Source organism: Wasmannia auropunctata, unplaced genomic scaffold, assembly GCF_000956235.1.
Source record: "Wasmannia auropunctata unplaced genomic scaffold, wasmannia.A_1.0 LD336076.1, whole genome shotgun sequence".
Taxonomy (NCBI): Eukaryota; Metazoa; Arthropoda; class Insecta; order Hymenoptera; family Formicidae; genus Wasmannia; species Wasmannia auropunctata.
In genome coordinates, this window is record NW_012026814.1 from 3317407 (window position 1) to 3333555 (window position 16149).

A 16149-nucleotide genomic window follows, 5' to 3' on the forward strand; every position below is an offset into this window, starting at 1 on the left:
AACTGAATGGGGAAAATCGAAAGGAACGCGTGTTTCTTGCGAACGCAGTTACATTTATGACAAAACGATTATATCACATACGTCTCGCAGAGAGAAAGATATTAATCATTTCATTTGCTAGCACTCGTGTAGAATGTGTAAATCAAGAATAAACGCAATACAACAACAGAAAAACTAATAACTTATTTAGATTCTCCACATAATATATAATATGTAATTCACATAAAATTAACTGGAAAGTGCTCTTTAATAATTCCATTTTGGCGCTGTTCTGCAAAAAAATATTGTATTATATATACATACATAAAATCATATCTTTTTTATAATTTTAATATCTGCGATGATACTAAATTCGGAAAAACATTGTAATTAAAAAAAATTTTCTCTTCAATCTCCATTTGATGTCGAATAATAATAATAATAATAATCAAAGAAGCATAATCTCTGTATCAGATAATATTCGATAGTAATATATATTATTTATATCCACAACAATTACGTCCTTAATTCTCTTCTAAACATAAAATTATAACGATTACCAAAACAAAAATAACTAATTACTCTATTTTTTTTTACGTCCGATAAAAGAAAACAAAAACGGCCTACAGATTAAATTAATTTCAATTTACATATTCTACACGTGTATTGCTGCTCGCTTTCCACATCGATTCATTACGCGTTTCCCTCAACGCCTCCTCGACAGAGACCTTCACTTTGGTTCATATCACGTAATGAGACACTATTCACAGGAACAGTTTACACCTCGATTACTTGAAAGCTACGATATTCTTTTTCTTGCAACATCGAAAGAGAACAGAAAAAGAGAGAAAGAACAAACTCTCGACAAAGTTCTCTACATATTTATACATGTATATATCGCGCGCCGGGATAAAAATTTTTGGAATGGATATCAGCGCCCGACGTACGTTTTTTTTTTTTTCATTAATCGTAATTATTTAATCAATAACGAAATGTTGTTAGATAAACTCATACTCTTCCACGCAGCCTGTCCCGTTCTCACGAGCTTTTACAAGTTTTAGAGTAAGTCCATAGTAAAATTTGCGGGCATTCACACGTTTCACGATAGCACACGGAGATACGATATAAATCTATCATTCTCATCTTGAAACAAAGTGAAGCGTTTTTGTACTAAAGTGCAGCGATATATATATATAATATTATACCTTTTTAATGAATTATCTACGCAATGTACAATCGTGGATTTTTACATGCACCATGACAAGGTATGGTCGGGCCGTACAACAGACATCTGTTAGAATGTTCCGTAGAACGTATGTTATTGCCACTCCACATCTTTTTCTTTTTTTTTTTTCCTCTTTCTCTCCCTCCCTCCCCACTTTATATGTCTCGCGGGCTTGAATCGTGTTGTCTAAATGAACCCCGGGTCTCTTCGTGGGTCGTCTAAGAGCAGAGTGCCGAGAATTTACAGCGACAATTTTTTCTCTATATAAAGTTAGAGTTATACAGATACAGGTAAGCATTACACGAAAGACAAGAACGGTAAGACTCTTAAGGAGGCCGCACGCCCTTGTGGCTATATCCTAATATTTCTTCGAAAAGAGAACTCTATTAATTATTTGTCTATTCAGTCTGACCACACCATGTTACAACGTGGAATAGCTTTGCCATGATAGACATACTGTAGGTTGAATTATATAAATTCAGGCTCTCTCTCTTTACTCTGCGAGGGATGATCTATTAACGATCGTTATGGTTTTTTCGCTTGCTTCTTTTACTTTTAATGCTTTGTTCACTCGTCGCCTATTCCTCGTCACAAAAAACGACTTGACTAGATTGCATCGCTAAACGGTCCTTAACGATTTAAAATCTAAGTCTGCCATACATAAATGATCTGTACCTTACAATCTAATATCGTAATTAACACCTAATGGTAGAGGGATGATCTACTGTTATCGACGAGAACTATTTAGTAGTAAATCGTATATCTATTATACTTCCATCCTCTCCCTCTCTTTCTCGCTCCCTTTCCATTCATGCATTCATTCATATATGTATCATATATATACATATATATGTATGTATATATATATATATATATGCACGCACATGGTACGCATATCGACGTGAAGTAGCCCCACTGTTAATTTAAAATTATGGAGGATATTTCTTTTGCTTGCACTGAGCCTGCTTGTTTACTCGACCACCTATTGGCCAGCTACCAAATGTTCCAAATATTGTAAGTATGATAGATTCACGGAATTTGCGTCTAAGCGCGCCTTTATAATAATATTTACAATGCCATCGCCATGGATCTTTCTCGATCTGCGAATAAAACTGTTGGCTGTCCGAAATCGTGTTTTGCAAGAAGTATTATCAAACTCCCCGGTTTCGATCGCGCTGAAACGCCCGCATCGTCGTTGCATCGTAAACCACTGACGACGACGACGACGACACGCTAATGATATAACAACACGTTGCGATGCTCGCGCGAGCGTTCGATCGCTAGGACTACCTCTTCTTGCCGGGCTGCTTCGACGGTAGCCGCTTCTTCAGCTTGTGATCCGACTTGACCGTCGTCGTCGTCTTCTTTTTCGGCCGCTCCGGCGAGCCGTTGCAGCAGGCGCAGTTCTTCTTCACGTGGCAACGCAAACTGGACCTTCTGGCGCGGCAATCCGCCGGCTCCAGCACGATATTGCTCGTCTCGTCCTCCGACGCCTCCGACGCCTTGTCGCTCGATATCACCATCGCCTCCGTCGCCGCTACCGATTCTACCTTGGAAATCCGCTTGGGAAGAGCCGTCGCTGTCGCCGCCGTCGATTTATGATCGGTACGATTTATAATCACCCTCGTGGTATTCACCTTGTCCTTTATCTTCACGTAAGTGCAATGCCGATCGGAGGACAAAGATTTTAACGTTTGTATACTGTCCTCCAGGCCATTGCTCAGCGCGACGTTGTCTTCCAGCTGGCTGCCGATCGACTCGCTGATGCTAGAGTCCTCGTCATCGCTGCTGGATCTTGTGCGCTCTGACAGCGGGCTCTCCCATGCCATGTACGAGTCCATGCGCACCTTGGACGACGGTATGCGCTTCTTGTTGGCGTATGTGTACTTGTGCGTGGACAGCAACGGTCCGGCCGCGGCCAACGGTGACAGTGGTGACGGTATGGTATGATGATCCGCAGTATTACCGCTCAGTAAGGTTAAACTCTCATCGCCCGAGCTCGCTGCCGAAGTGTTATTAACGTTAATGCTGGGCGGCAACGATTCCGAGTCCAAATCGATGTCCAGTTTAATGTTAGACGGTATGCTGTACACGCTGCTGGGTGTTCCCTCCTTCGAGCCGCCCCTCGAGATCAATTTCACGCGATTGCTCGTATCTTTTGACGAATCGTTCTCCAAAGAACCAAGATGTGCCGGTGACAGTCTGGAGATGTCAGAGTTGCTGTTCGATGCTTCGTCCTGACTCAGATTATCCAAGGTCAGTCGAATATGTTTCGTCGGAATCTCCAGATCCTCCCTCTCTCGCTTCCCTCTCTTTGACGAATCCTTCAAAGCTCTCGCGCGTTGGCTCGCGTTCTTCTTGCGTTCGTTCGTCTTGAAGTCGCTCGTTGGACTGGCGTCCCTGCTACCGCTGGACGAGTCCAGCGACCGGAAGTATGAGTTGTACGGCTTCATGCTCAGGGACTGACTGCAGGTCGCGTCCTGCGAGGAGTGATCGAACGACGGCGAGTGATTCGTGTCGAACAGCAGATCTGCCTCGGGAAATAGCTCGCTGGTGCTAGGCTCGTCGACTCCCAGGTCCTCGCACTCCTCCGACAAGCTCTTTTGCAGCTTGAGCTCACGCTCGTACGCGGCCTTCTTCTCTATCCTTTGCTGCAGCTCGCGGTCCGATTTGGGATTCGACTTTACCTTGTTGGAATATGAAGTATCTAGAGTGTGATTCATGAAGTACTTTTTCGCATTCGACTGATAGATCTGTCCGCCCGCCATCTCGATGCCCTGGCCCTTGTTGATAATCTGCAGCACGCTTTCGGAGTTGTCATTATCCCTGGAATTAATTGCGTAACCGTCGAATTCTCTCTTTCAAAAATTTTAAGATTTAAAAAGGAGTCTGGCTTTAGATAATACTTAAATTGGATAAAAACTTTTGCAGTATGCTCCAAATTGTTACCTGGAATATGCTTTCAACGGCTCGTTGCTCAGCGTGTTCATCGTTGTAGGAACGTATCTCCATGGCGTATCCGGCGAGATCTTTCCTTCCGATTCCCAAGCCTCTTGCAAGCGTGCATTTTCGTACAGCAGTCCGTTTCCAACTTTGCAAGATCCATCGATTGTCTCGGTGGATTGTTGCACAGATGACTCCTGGCTGTCCGAACTACTCGGTCCACCGGTCACCAAAAACTGCGTGCTATCGATAACGCTCGTTTGCTTGTCTGTGGAAGTCATACAAGACATAGAATCTATAAGAATATGTGAGAATTAATTGTCGATACATATATAACACCTGACAAGAATTGGCATGCATTTGCAATATAAGCTATTTCATTACAAAATATATTACTCAATATTATTTATCAAAGATTTTTATGAATTATTTTTACGAATTTTTATGAATTATAACAGTTATGTAATACGTAACTAATTTGAAAAAGAAACACTTATAGTTATCTTAAAAAAAAGTTAACTTAATAAAAATTTGTTTATTTACATACCAATATTTTTTTAATTGAAGCAAAATAATGAATAATACGTTAATGTGTTATATATAACATGTAAAAATGTGCCAGTGTTGCAATTCATTTAAAAAAAAAAAAAAAAAAAAAAAACGAAACATTTTCACTACGTGTCGGGCAAGTCCTTACCAATTTTCGTATTATTCTGTAACGACGTGGCGATGCTCGTGGAGATCAAATTTCTCGCCGATATATTTTCCTGTGTGCCGACAGAGTTGTCGAATTTTCTCTTTACCGCTTTCGGTGAAATAATTCTGGTACCGGATGTTATCTCGGTGGACGCTTCCTTCGTGTCCTTCTGCTGTTGCTGATTCGCGTCGTTCAGCATGGCGTTCACATCGGCCTGCTGGGTGAAGGCGAGCGCAATAGCGCCCGTTTGTATGGACACCGGCTTCTCGGTGTGCATCTGCCCGTCCTGAGGGGATTTCTTTTCCGGCGAATGGGAGACTGCAGCGGCTGGCGCAATACAGACCACGTTTTCCGCCTTCAGGGCAGGTGCCGATAGCTTATGTATGTTCGAGTTGAAGAATCTCGCCGTGCTTTGCAGCGTCGGATTGCTGGTGATAACGCCGCATATCTGTTGGCCGTCCGATATCTCGTTGATGTTCCGGGTTCCGATCAGGCTGAGGGTGGGATTGCTCTTGTTCACCACGATAGCGTTTGCCGCCGTTGATTCGATGGCCGTGATCGCGCTACCAGCGGCCGCGGTATCGTTCTTCAACGTCAGCTCGCCGATCACGTTGGGCTTATCCGGTGTAGGCAAGGCCGTCACAGTGGCTGCGTCTCCGAACTGCGTGCCCCCGGTCTGCGATATAACCACGGGCGTACTCTGAACGTTCTGCGCGCCAGTCAGCGTCTGATTGTTGTTCGATAACGTCTGCAAGGTGGGCTGCACTTTCATCTGTTTGACCTGCGGCTGTTGAATCAGTTTGCCCTGATTAAGGAAGGACTGCAGGAGGAGAGTGTTGGGAACTGTAGTACCGCTGGCCGTGCGCATGGTCGTCGGCATGGTCAGCAGCTTGGACCCGGATACTATGGTGAGCTGCTGCGCGCCCTTCATCAGCGGCAGCACGATACTGGTGGGCATCAGTACCGACGTACCGCTCATCTTACCCGTAACCGAGGCGAGCGCCTCACTAACACTCACCGAGCTAGATTGCAATGTTTCCTGGACAATCACCGCGCGCGGCTGGCCCGAGCCTGGCTCCGTGAAGATGAGATTACGCCGCTTCACATTCAATTCGACGCCGTCGTTCGAGTCGTTCGTCAGATTGCGCACCTCTATACTCGTTTCCGCGCTCATCGACGGTTCCTCTGGTGCGGAGAAACCGGCTGGACTGCCCTGCACGTGCACAACGCCGCTCGACGAATCCTCGCTACCCATAGTCCTGCCAAGATCGTCCGTGCTAGGGCTCAGTTCAGAAGTCTGCTGTCCCACCGGCTTGGTCTTGCTGGAGCTCGATTTCTTTCTCTTTGACGACTGACTCGGATTGGTTGGCGGATTGGATCGTCTGCGGGGTGCCGGCTTGTTGTTGAGATCCGGTGAGTTTCTCAGCTGTTCCGCGTACTCGTCGAGAATCGCATAGATCCGCTGGGCAGTCTGCTCGTCCTCCTGCGGCTTCTGCTGCGGCTTCGGTATCGGTGATGCCTTGGACGTATTAGTGGCACTACTTTTGACCGCTTTGGGCGTCGATTTCTTCACGCTGGTTTTGGCAGCGGCGGCGGTGGTGGTCCCAGCTGCGGTGGATGGCGGCGTCGATGGTGTTTTGCCGGTTGATGGAATCGGCGCTGGCGCCGGTGTCACGCACGGGCTCGAGGAGCTCTGAGACGTGACGCTCAACGCCGGCGACGCCGCTGGTTGACAATAGCTGGTGACCACAACTACCGGGGTCGTAGAATTGGTCGCAACTTTGGCGGTGCCGCTGCTCGGATTCACATAGGTCAGAGAGACCTTCTGCGAGTACACAGATTCCTGTTGGAATGTAACAGAATTTCCGTTACTGGCAAACGACTCGCTGTTCGTGCTGGACTGTGTCGGCATCATCAGTTGCTGTGCCAGAGTGCTAACGGCTAACTGTTGCTGCTGTTTGCTTGCCTGAGTCTGTTGCGTCGTGGTCTGCGTTTGCACGGCTGTTGTAGTCGCGCTATTGGAGGTCGACTGATGAGACTGCGGCTGAATACTCCTCTCCTTCACCTGTTCCAGCACACTCTCGAATTCCCGCAGCTGTTCCAGAGTCGTTGAGCTCACCGAATTGTTCACCTCGATCGGAGACCCGATCAGACTGTCCGTTCTCACGGCCTGCTGCTGTTGCTGTTGTTGCTGCAATCTCGGCGTTAGGACAGCCTGGATGGTTCCCGTGAGATTCTGTTGTCTGACCGGCGCACGGATGATGTTGAGCTTGACCACGGGAGTTCTGCCACTCGGCACCGAATTGGGATGCGATATAATCGTTTGTGGAACGATGTTGAGCTGATTCGGATTATTGCCGGCTATTACCTTGTGCGTGTATATAACGCCGGCGTTCGACGTGCTGACGTTCTGCACGAGTTGCGTGAGCGTCTGATTCGCGGCCTGATTCGAACCGATGGAAGCATTCGCCGGACCATTATTACCGGAATTCGGTACGATATTAACTATCTGCCTGCTGCCTGCCGGCAACTGTACATTCGGAATGATTGATTGCACGTTGACGCTTCCGGCGTTCGCTTGCTGTTGCTGCTGCGATTGATTATTCGGCACGGATGTCTGCACCGCCTTCGATAGATTCATCGTTGTTTTCTGCGGGGACGTCGCCGCTTGTTGAACGCCGCCCAGCGATGTGTCTGTCGCAGCATTGGCAACCCCACTTGCGGTCGCGTCGGCTGTCAGAGTGGTGTAGAGGGAGGTTTTCCGAAAGGCCTGTTGGAATTTGGGCAAAACGGCATTCTGGCCGGTCTGCGACGTACTCTTCGCGATGGAACCGACGCCGGTCAATCGATCGTAAGTGTTTCTGTTGGACGACGCGCCGCCTGTTCCATCCGTACCGCGTTGCTGCGTCGTCTGTCGCGTAAAATTTGCGCCGCTGCTGTCCTCCAGATTCTGCAGGCTTGCTGATAAAAGGTTCCTCTGATTGGACACAAGTTGGTTGGGATTGACAGATGCGAGATGGAAGCTGCCGTCGGGTTTGCAGATGACCTTTAATGATGATTCAGACGTCGTGATCAGGCCCGAAGACATCGCCGTGGTCGTCGCCGTCGTCATCGTTGTGGATGTAATCACGCCTGCGCCCACGGTGCACGGCGAAGAGGGCGACTTTTTCGGCGACTGATTGTTCTGCTGATTACTAGCGCGACGCATCTGCGCTATCGCTCTCACCGGACTCGACGACTCGGTAGCAGCGATGTCGAGTTGATGGATCACCGAAATCACGTTATTGGTAGACATCGTTGTCGGAATCGTTGGACTGATAGTCGTCGGTGATGAAGCATCCAGCGGTTGATTGGCCTCTTCGCCGATGGTATCCGGCGTTCCAAGATTCGATGACGATCTCAACGGTGGCGTCTGGCCGGCTGGACTCATGCCGACACCACTGTCGTGGCCGCCCGTTGAAGACGGGGTACCCGGCAGCTGTATGCTGCTGTTGCCACCGCCACTGCTACTTTGGTTGCTAGCCACGCTTGGAGTGCGCGTCGGTCGCGGTGGTGTGCTGCCACTCACGTTAATGGTCGTTGGCGTGCCCGTGGCGGAATTCGGACTCTGCGGCACGCCGCTTCTGGAGACCTGGACAACGTTCACTGTGGAACGCTGCCGCGGCGGTACCATCATATCCAACGTATTCAGACCCGGCACATTTTTGGCCAATATAACAGAATCCCTGACTCTAACGGCCTTCTCGAGAATATCATACTTGGTCTTACCCAAGTTGGACTTGACGGAGCCGAAATGGTGATGATCGCGACGTCCGTCAACTATCACGGGACAGCGCAGGTCGCTCTTGCTGGCGCTATTCTTACCATTCGCGGCATTCTGCTTTTGTTTCTTTTGATACGTTATTACGCTCTTGTTTGGCGAGAACGGCATCGTCTTCTGTATGTTCATGAGCTCATTGGTGATGTCACCGCTGCTCAGCCGCTTCTGTTGTTTCTTACCGCGGCTCGTCAATTTACGGTCGACCTCGTCCGCGCGCGTCAGCACAATCTTTGGATTTAGATTTAGCGTGCTCAACATAGGCGCAAATTTCGCAATATTGTTTGTTGCTTGTTGCTCGACATGCTCCGTTCGATTGCCGTTGTTAGTATCCTTGTTCTTATTTATTAGATTCTTCTGCAGAATCTGGGAGATCCTCGACGGTTTTTTCGAGCTTTGCGGCCTGAACATCCTAAGAGATTTGAGCACCGCCGGATCGCTTCGCCTTTCGGTAATGATCAATTGTGTCGCGGCGGTATACGCCGATCCCTTGATCGTCTCGCGTTTGTTTTCGTCCATATCGGCGGCGAAAAGAGTGATGATGTCATTGCTGCTAACATCAGAGCCGCTGGCATCCTCGTGCGCGTTCGTGTGCCGCACGTCCTCATTCACTAACATGTGAAAATGCGAGACGGACTCGACGGTGAGGTTCGATGTCTTCGAACGTTTCTTGCTGGGCTCCTTGCCGCCCGATTTGTTAGATTTCTTTTTGGTCTCTAACCGACAACCGTCGCTGCCTAAGCTGTCAGTCTGACTGTCCTGCGTATTGCTGTCGCTGTCCGACACCGAGCTGATCCTATTTCTAAAGTGCTTTGGTTTACGTTCAGCGCTGTCGTAGTCACTCTCGGACGATTCCAGCCGGTGGATTTTCCGTGTTCGCGCGGTACGCCGCACACGCAATATACTACCGCTGTCGGAATCCGTGGTGGTATCGTCTAAACTGCGACGCATCGACGAACGTTTATAGCCGGCCGCCGGCTGGAAGCTACCGAATTGCTCGGAACTGTCGGATGGTAGATCGACCCACTGCTCATAGCCTTTCTCAATGCCAAAGAAGACGTCCTTAGCATCGTCCTCCGATGGCCAATCCTTGAACTGCGAGTAATCAATATTCAGATATTTAAGCTCTTTGTTTGTATTACGCATTTCCTCAGCGTTCTCCAGGTACCGCTCGCACAAAGTCTTCAACTCCTTCCAGTCCAGCACCCAGCTGAGCATGTGGTAACGTGGACTACTCAGTACTACGGCCAGATCATCGCACAGTTGCGGCGACAGGCCCAATTTTTCACCGTCCAGAACTTGGCTGGGCACAGACCTTTCGTCGTAGTTCGCCGAGCCTGTCACCGCGTCGCCTTTGATCAGAATCAACGCGTCCAACGTTCTCTCTACGTTCTGGTCTGGTGTCGCGCTCGTTTCATCCAATTGTGGTTTAACGTCGTTGAGCTGATTATTGCCAGCGAATTCCCCACAATTGAAACAGAGCTCGCCAATCATCTCGGACGAAGATTCACGCTTCAGGTGCAACGGACACTTGCCGCTGGTCGACGTCGTTGGTACTGTCACGTCAAACGACTTTGTGTTAGGATTCTTTGCCGTCAACAGACTCTTCAGCAATTGATTGGTTTGTTCGAACGTTTTCGTCATCCGATAGTTTTGAGGATCTATGTCCTTTTCGACGGTCAAATTTTGATGCGGTGGCTGCGCTTCCAAAACTGTCGAACTTGGCGATGGTATCCAGGATGTTTCTGGAACGCTATCATTTTCCTTAGATTTCACTTGGACCTTGATGACTGACGTACGACAATTATCTTCTTCAATTTCCTTGAGTTCTTCCTTGATAATTACTTCCTGCTTGATACTCGGCTCCTCCTCGATATTTGGCTCCTCCTTGATACCTGGCTCTTCCTTGATAGTTGGCTCCTCTTGCGAAATACCATCTTCCTTCGCCTTTCCACACGCCACCGCCAATTCCTTTATTCTATCGTAACAGGTTCTGGTAGGATGTAACGAGAACGCCGTCAAAACGCATTCTCTTGCGATGCCAATATTGCTGTCTACTACGTCCGCCAATTTGAGGAATTGCGTGCTCAGACGCTTGGCGGTCTCGCGCACCTTGTCCTTGTCCGATTTCGCCTTCTGACTCTCCAGCTCGTTCATATCCGTTGTTAGCGCTCTGATGTACAGTTCAATCACCAATGGTTTTACACTCTCGCCAAACTGAAATTAAAAGAAATTCAACAAAAATATTATTTGTTTAATTAAAAAAAAAAATTATTTAACTTTGCTTTTGAATGTGATAAAATAAAATTTGATTTTTCTATATCCATTTTATTAACTTTTAATATATTTAATTTTCATTGATAAATCTCTCTCACACAATACAATTTTTTATTAATATATCTCACAAAATAAAAAAACCATCTAAATATATTTTAATAGTTTCCAAATATTCAATATTTTCCAGATTGAATCTTTACTTACATGTTTTGCAAGTACTGCACAGAAGATATAAATATGTTGAGCACTTTCCGCAGGTTCAATTAATTTTCTAATCATGCCGGGCAGAGTCAGTGCAACGTCCTTCAATTTTCCGTGCAACAGCGCCCAAGAGTTCAAAATCTGCTCCAAAATATTTGCACCGGTTTCCGATACCGGTCGAACCATCCCGGCAGTAACGAGATACTGCGCGACCAATTCCGCAGCCTTTATCGAATTTCTCCAAACACGCGCCGTTCCATACTTCGTTGGCTTCTCACCGCTAAGCCTTTGGACCAATTCAAGCCCGTCGTTGAGGTCCATTAATTTTAACTGTAACAAAGCGCAGTTATGAATTCCAACACGGCAATATTCGCACAGAACGCGAAACACGCGTTTCTTCAATCACAAAGAAAACGAATTGCCCTTCTAAATGCATCTACTATTAATTCTACTTTTCCACGATACCAATCGTTTGATATATGTATTTTTAAATTTTCCGAATACACCCTCGCACTTCAGAAGATCTTGGCAAATTAAGCAAGTAGGTCGATATGACTCATGGCATAGTGAACTGGCATTTTCGATGATGCTCGTGGAGCATCAGATGCGTCACAATTTCACTTCTTCAAACTAGATAAATTGGTTTAACTCGGGAATAGTCACCTAGTTCTTTTTTTGCGCAAACAATCACGTGAACTACATATTGTATATTATTGATTGTTCTACAATTTATTACTATTTAAAATCATATATATATATGTATATACATATTTTTTTCAATAAAAATGTATGTATATATATAGATTTTTATTTAATATTTTCTTAAAAAAATAAAAATAAATACAAATTCTCAATCAGTAAAGAAAATCATTGTTCAACTTATTTTCTCAATGTAAAACTCAGGTGACTATTCTTGGAATATCGCTTGAAATTTGTAGATCTACGTTTGTACTTTAGCAACTTCTGGCAATCTAAATCGATTGAACATCCCTTGTGACAATCTGTGACATTTTTGATCGACACTCACTTGAGCGAAAATATCTTGCGTGCGTTTCAATTTGTACAAGAGGACGATGTACACGTCGATCATGTAGTGGACGTGATGAGACTCCGAGAGCGACCGCAGCTGATCGCTTCGTCTAAGGGAGCGCACGCACGCGGCGGCGAGGTTCACCGCTATGTCCTCGCAGCGGTCCTCGCAGAGTATCTTCAGTCTCATCGTCAGCAGCTCGCCTTTCTCCGAACAACAGAATTCTAAAAGCATAATATGTTTCTGGATTATTGGTCATTCAACGCCGTAACCTTTTATGGGATCCAAAAAACTTAGATATTATTGACGAATTTATGTGCCATTTAAACTTAATTATTGAAAAACTTATTCTAGTACCACGAGTAATTCAGTTGGAATTAAAATAAAATCAAGAACTCTGAAATAAACATCATGAGTGTATGTAAAGGCCAAAAGTTTTTCGAATAATATTAGTATAAATGGCATTTCTAGTTTTCTCTGTAAATTCGTGATATACGGTCATTGAGAATTTAACGAAAACTGAACAATTAAAAAGTCACCAGAGACACGATTGGGCAGGTAAAATAATCTTGTCAATGTAATCGCACTCGAGAACTATTAAGAATTCAATGTACGAAAGACAGACTATTATCATATAATTGCGTATTTATCACACTATGTGGTTTATATAATTAATTTTTTTTTTTACAATTCACAAATTAAATCTCTAAATCTATTAGGTACAATTATTTTAATTAAATATACAAAATTAGGTATTCAAATACGACGAAATGTAAGTGAATTTCTTTTTAAAATATTAATCCTCAATTGTGAATGTGGAGTCTCCGAGATTTCTGCTTTATTTTGTAATTTTGATCAGTTTTATATATATATTAGAAAAGTTTTACTCTGCATACAATTAATGTTAAAAGAATGTAAAAAGAATAGTAGCAAGTATGTATACAAAATAGAAATACTCTGGTTACACAAATATTATTCCCCCATTTTTCATATTTAAAATAAGGAGTTCTTCAAACTTTACATGTCAGAATGTAACGTAATTAATTCGCTGTTACTAAAGCGAGGTATCATAAACCAAGTACTATAAATGTAATATTATTTATGTTATCACGACGTAAGCTCTTAACTGTCATTTTTAATAAATCTCACTTTAGTAATCGTACTATATATTTCCATCTTAATGGAAACGTCAAATTAAGCGTTGAATAGAGCAAATATATCTTGTTCAAACAACCCACTTTTTCGAGATTGAGTACAGGATATTATAAGATCAACGACACGTGATCTAACTTTTTACTCAAATTTAAAATGGGACCTGTGCTACATCGAAACAGTGGTAATTCGTCTTCTTACCCTCCTCATGTTCGGAATCCGGTTGGCCGTTAAGTATGCTGTCGAGGACGGGATGCGTCCATGGATTGCTCACCAGAGCCAGCAGGGCGGTACACCTGGGTGCAGCGGGATGTTGCACCAGCTGAGACGCACACCTCTGTAGCGTCACGCAGAGGTGCGTTTTGGTGACGGGTGGCAACTTCGGCCACTCCCCGCGCAATACCAATGTCAATGTATGTCTGTGCAACGGAGGACAACAGCGTGAGTGAGTCGAAATGTGAAAAAAGAAAAACCGGGCAGCGGGACGTGTTTGCGCGAGACTTGTTTTCGTATTTGTCTCCCAACAATTCGCGACCTACGTCGGCCGATGCCCATCGGCGAAGCCGAATGTTAAAATAAGAAGAGGAGAGAGAGAAATAGATATCTGCATCTTGAAAAATCAGAATTTCAACTGAGCTTGAGTTCTAAGCAGATTGGTAATTGGTCCCTTTTTCTTTTTAACTCATTATTTGTTTAAATCATCATCAATAATATTTATTAGATTATACAATTAGATTTACACTTTAAGGAGATTTAGATGTGAAAAGGAGAGTAAATTTAGATCCTGTCAATTCGCGATAATCTGTTGCTCCATCTTACAATTAGCGTTAGCAATGATAAAGTTCATCAACGAAAAACTCGTTGGAACAAAATTGGATTAAAAGTCGGACTTCTTGATTACTTATTCACGTCTAATTTACCCACGAGATTTAATTCATTCACCAGCAACAATGCCAAACGGTCCGCTAATCAGACCTCCATTACGGCAGACTGGAAACTTCACGAAGAATAATGTTCTCGCGCATCTCCCTTTTGGACCACCCTGTACCCGTAGGGTGCCTCGGTTGTATACCCGTCACGTTAACGTGAATTTGCGTCGCATTGCTATTCAAAATTCCGGGATCGTTTGTATGACGGTGCTACATACGTGCAGATTCATTACTCAGTGCAGTCTGTCTCTCTCCCCACTTCTCTCCCTCCCTCCTCCCCCCCCTCTCTCTCTAGCTTTTTCTCTCTCCCATCACGTTCATCTGCCGTAGAACGATGCCTGTTACATCGAAACTCGTTTCACGCTACCTTTGTGTCGAAAAAGCTCCGGCCGGTAATACCAAAAAATAAAAAAGAGTTGACTGAATACGTTATGCGTTAAATGGGTCATATATGCGCGCGGAGAGATCTCATAATGCAATAATAATAAACATAATTAAGTGGTAAATATAATTTGGCGAATCCCGACATTATACAAGAAATTATTTAAATTAAGTAATAACAATAATAATGTAAATTAAAAAAGGATGATGTTAAAAGAATTCTTGCTCGTGTCAAATTCATTATTTCTAAAAGGAGCATTTAAAAAATTGCACTCAATAAAAATATCGAATATTCTAGCTTATAAAAATAACAGGCTACTGACGTTTGTTGAGTGAGTTCGGTTTATCATCCTTTTTTCAATTAAAATATAAATATACTTTTGCACAATTATTTCGTTATAGAAAATTGAAAGTCTCCATGTAGAAATCGCGTAGTGCCTTGTAACACGACCAGGAACGTTATGCAACGGTGTATCCCTTCGCCCTTGTACGTGTCTTCGTACGCGAAACGAGTTCTCCGTTAATCGAGGGTCGGCCGCATATAATCGCGAATTCAACAACAACAACGATCGACGGACGACGTGTACACCCACCTGTGAGCCCATTCTATGAGAGACTGGATGGCCTCGGGCGGTGCCGCAGGAATATAATTAGTGACATGCTCCCAGGCTGACAGAAGCGCGCCCACCTTGTCGCTGTACTTCTTCTTGCTGTCACTCAGTGTCGCCTCGAGCCCCTGCGAAGTGAAGAAACCGCTGGCTCGATTAAGAGGAACCGGAAAATCATCGAAGAGGACGCCGAGGGACATAGTAATCGTCGCGTCAGCATCGATGCGGGACGCGACGATTCGTTTCCCGATGAAAACGGCACCGTCGTTTTTCGTGTTCCACCGAACCCTTCGATATTACCCCGATTGCCAATTGTTTTGCCCCGGTTAAGGACGCATTTCCTAGCCCGCCCAATTACAAATCGTATTTATCTGCAGATATTCGCTTGTTTGCGGTAAACAACCAATATTACCTTACCTTAAGTAACTCTAATTAATTAACTCAATGTATTTGTCTGCTTCTCTATATCTTATGTATCTTCCAGCTTCCTATACCCTGCACCTTCCCGTTTCTCTCTGCCCTTCTATCCATCTTTCATTTCCAACCACACACATTACCGCACATTTAATAAATTAGATTTGTAGAAGGAAAATGTAAAATATACACTTTTGCCTCGCCGGAAATTTATATTTGCTTTCATTGAAAATACTAAAGTACATTAAGTACATTAATGTTACATATTGCAGTATTAAATACTATTATTATTATAATTTGAAATTATTAAGAGCAATATTTACATTTAGCGTTGAGTTTCTAAAAAATAAAATGAAAGAGCAGACTATTTATCCGACATGATAAATCGATTCGTCGAATGGATCGGGAAAATAAGAACCGTACGAGAGAAGAAAATTGAGAAATATGTATCCAAAAGAGGTAGTCGAAAAGATCGTCGGAGAAAGAAGCGCAAAGT

The 16149-nt window shown here is 44.5% G+C and overlaps 1 protein-coding gene across 1 annotated transcript in view; it reads right to left on the reverse strand.

Annotated features, from left to right (window-relative positions):
• Positions 1 to 2067: 2067 nt before the first annotated feature.
• The window catches only part of LOC105449307, a 58611-nt gene continuing 44529 nt past the window's right edge, over positions 2068 to 16149 (reverse strand). Inside the window, exons 3-9 of the mRNA XM_011688445.1 lie at positions 15225 to 15367; positions 13523 to 13740; positions 12167 to 12393; positions 11143 to 11469; positions 4845 to 10878; positions 4154 to 4415; positions 2068 to 4030 (exon numbers count right to left, since the gene is read on the reverse strand). Of these exons, the coding sequence (XP_011686747.1) occupies positions 2491 to 4030; positions 4154 to 4415; positions 4845 to 10878; positions 11143 to 11469; positions 12167 to 12393; positions 13523 to 13740; positions 15225 to 15367 (8751 nt within the window). The 3' untranslated portion in view covers positions 2068 to 2490. The remainder of the gene's footprint in view (positions 4031 to 4153; positions 4416 to 4844; positions 10879 to 11142; positions 11470 to 12166; positions 12394 to 13522; positions 13741 to 15224; positions 15368 to 16149) is intronic.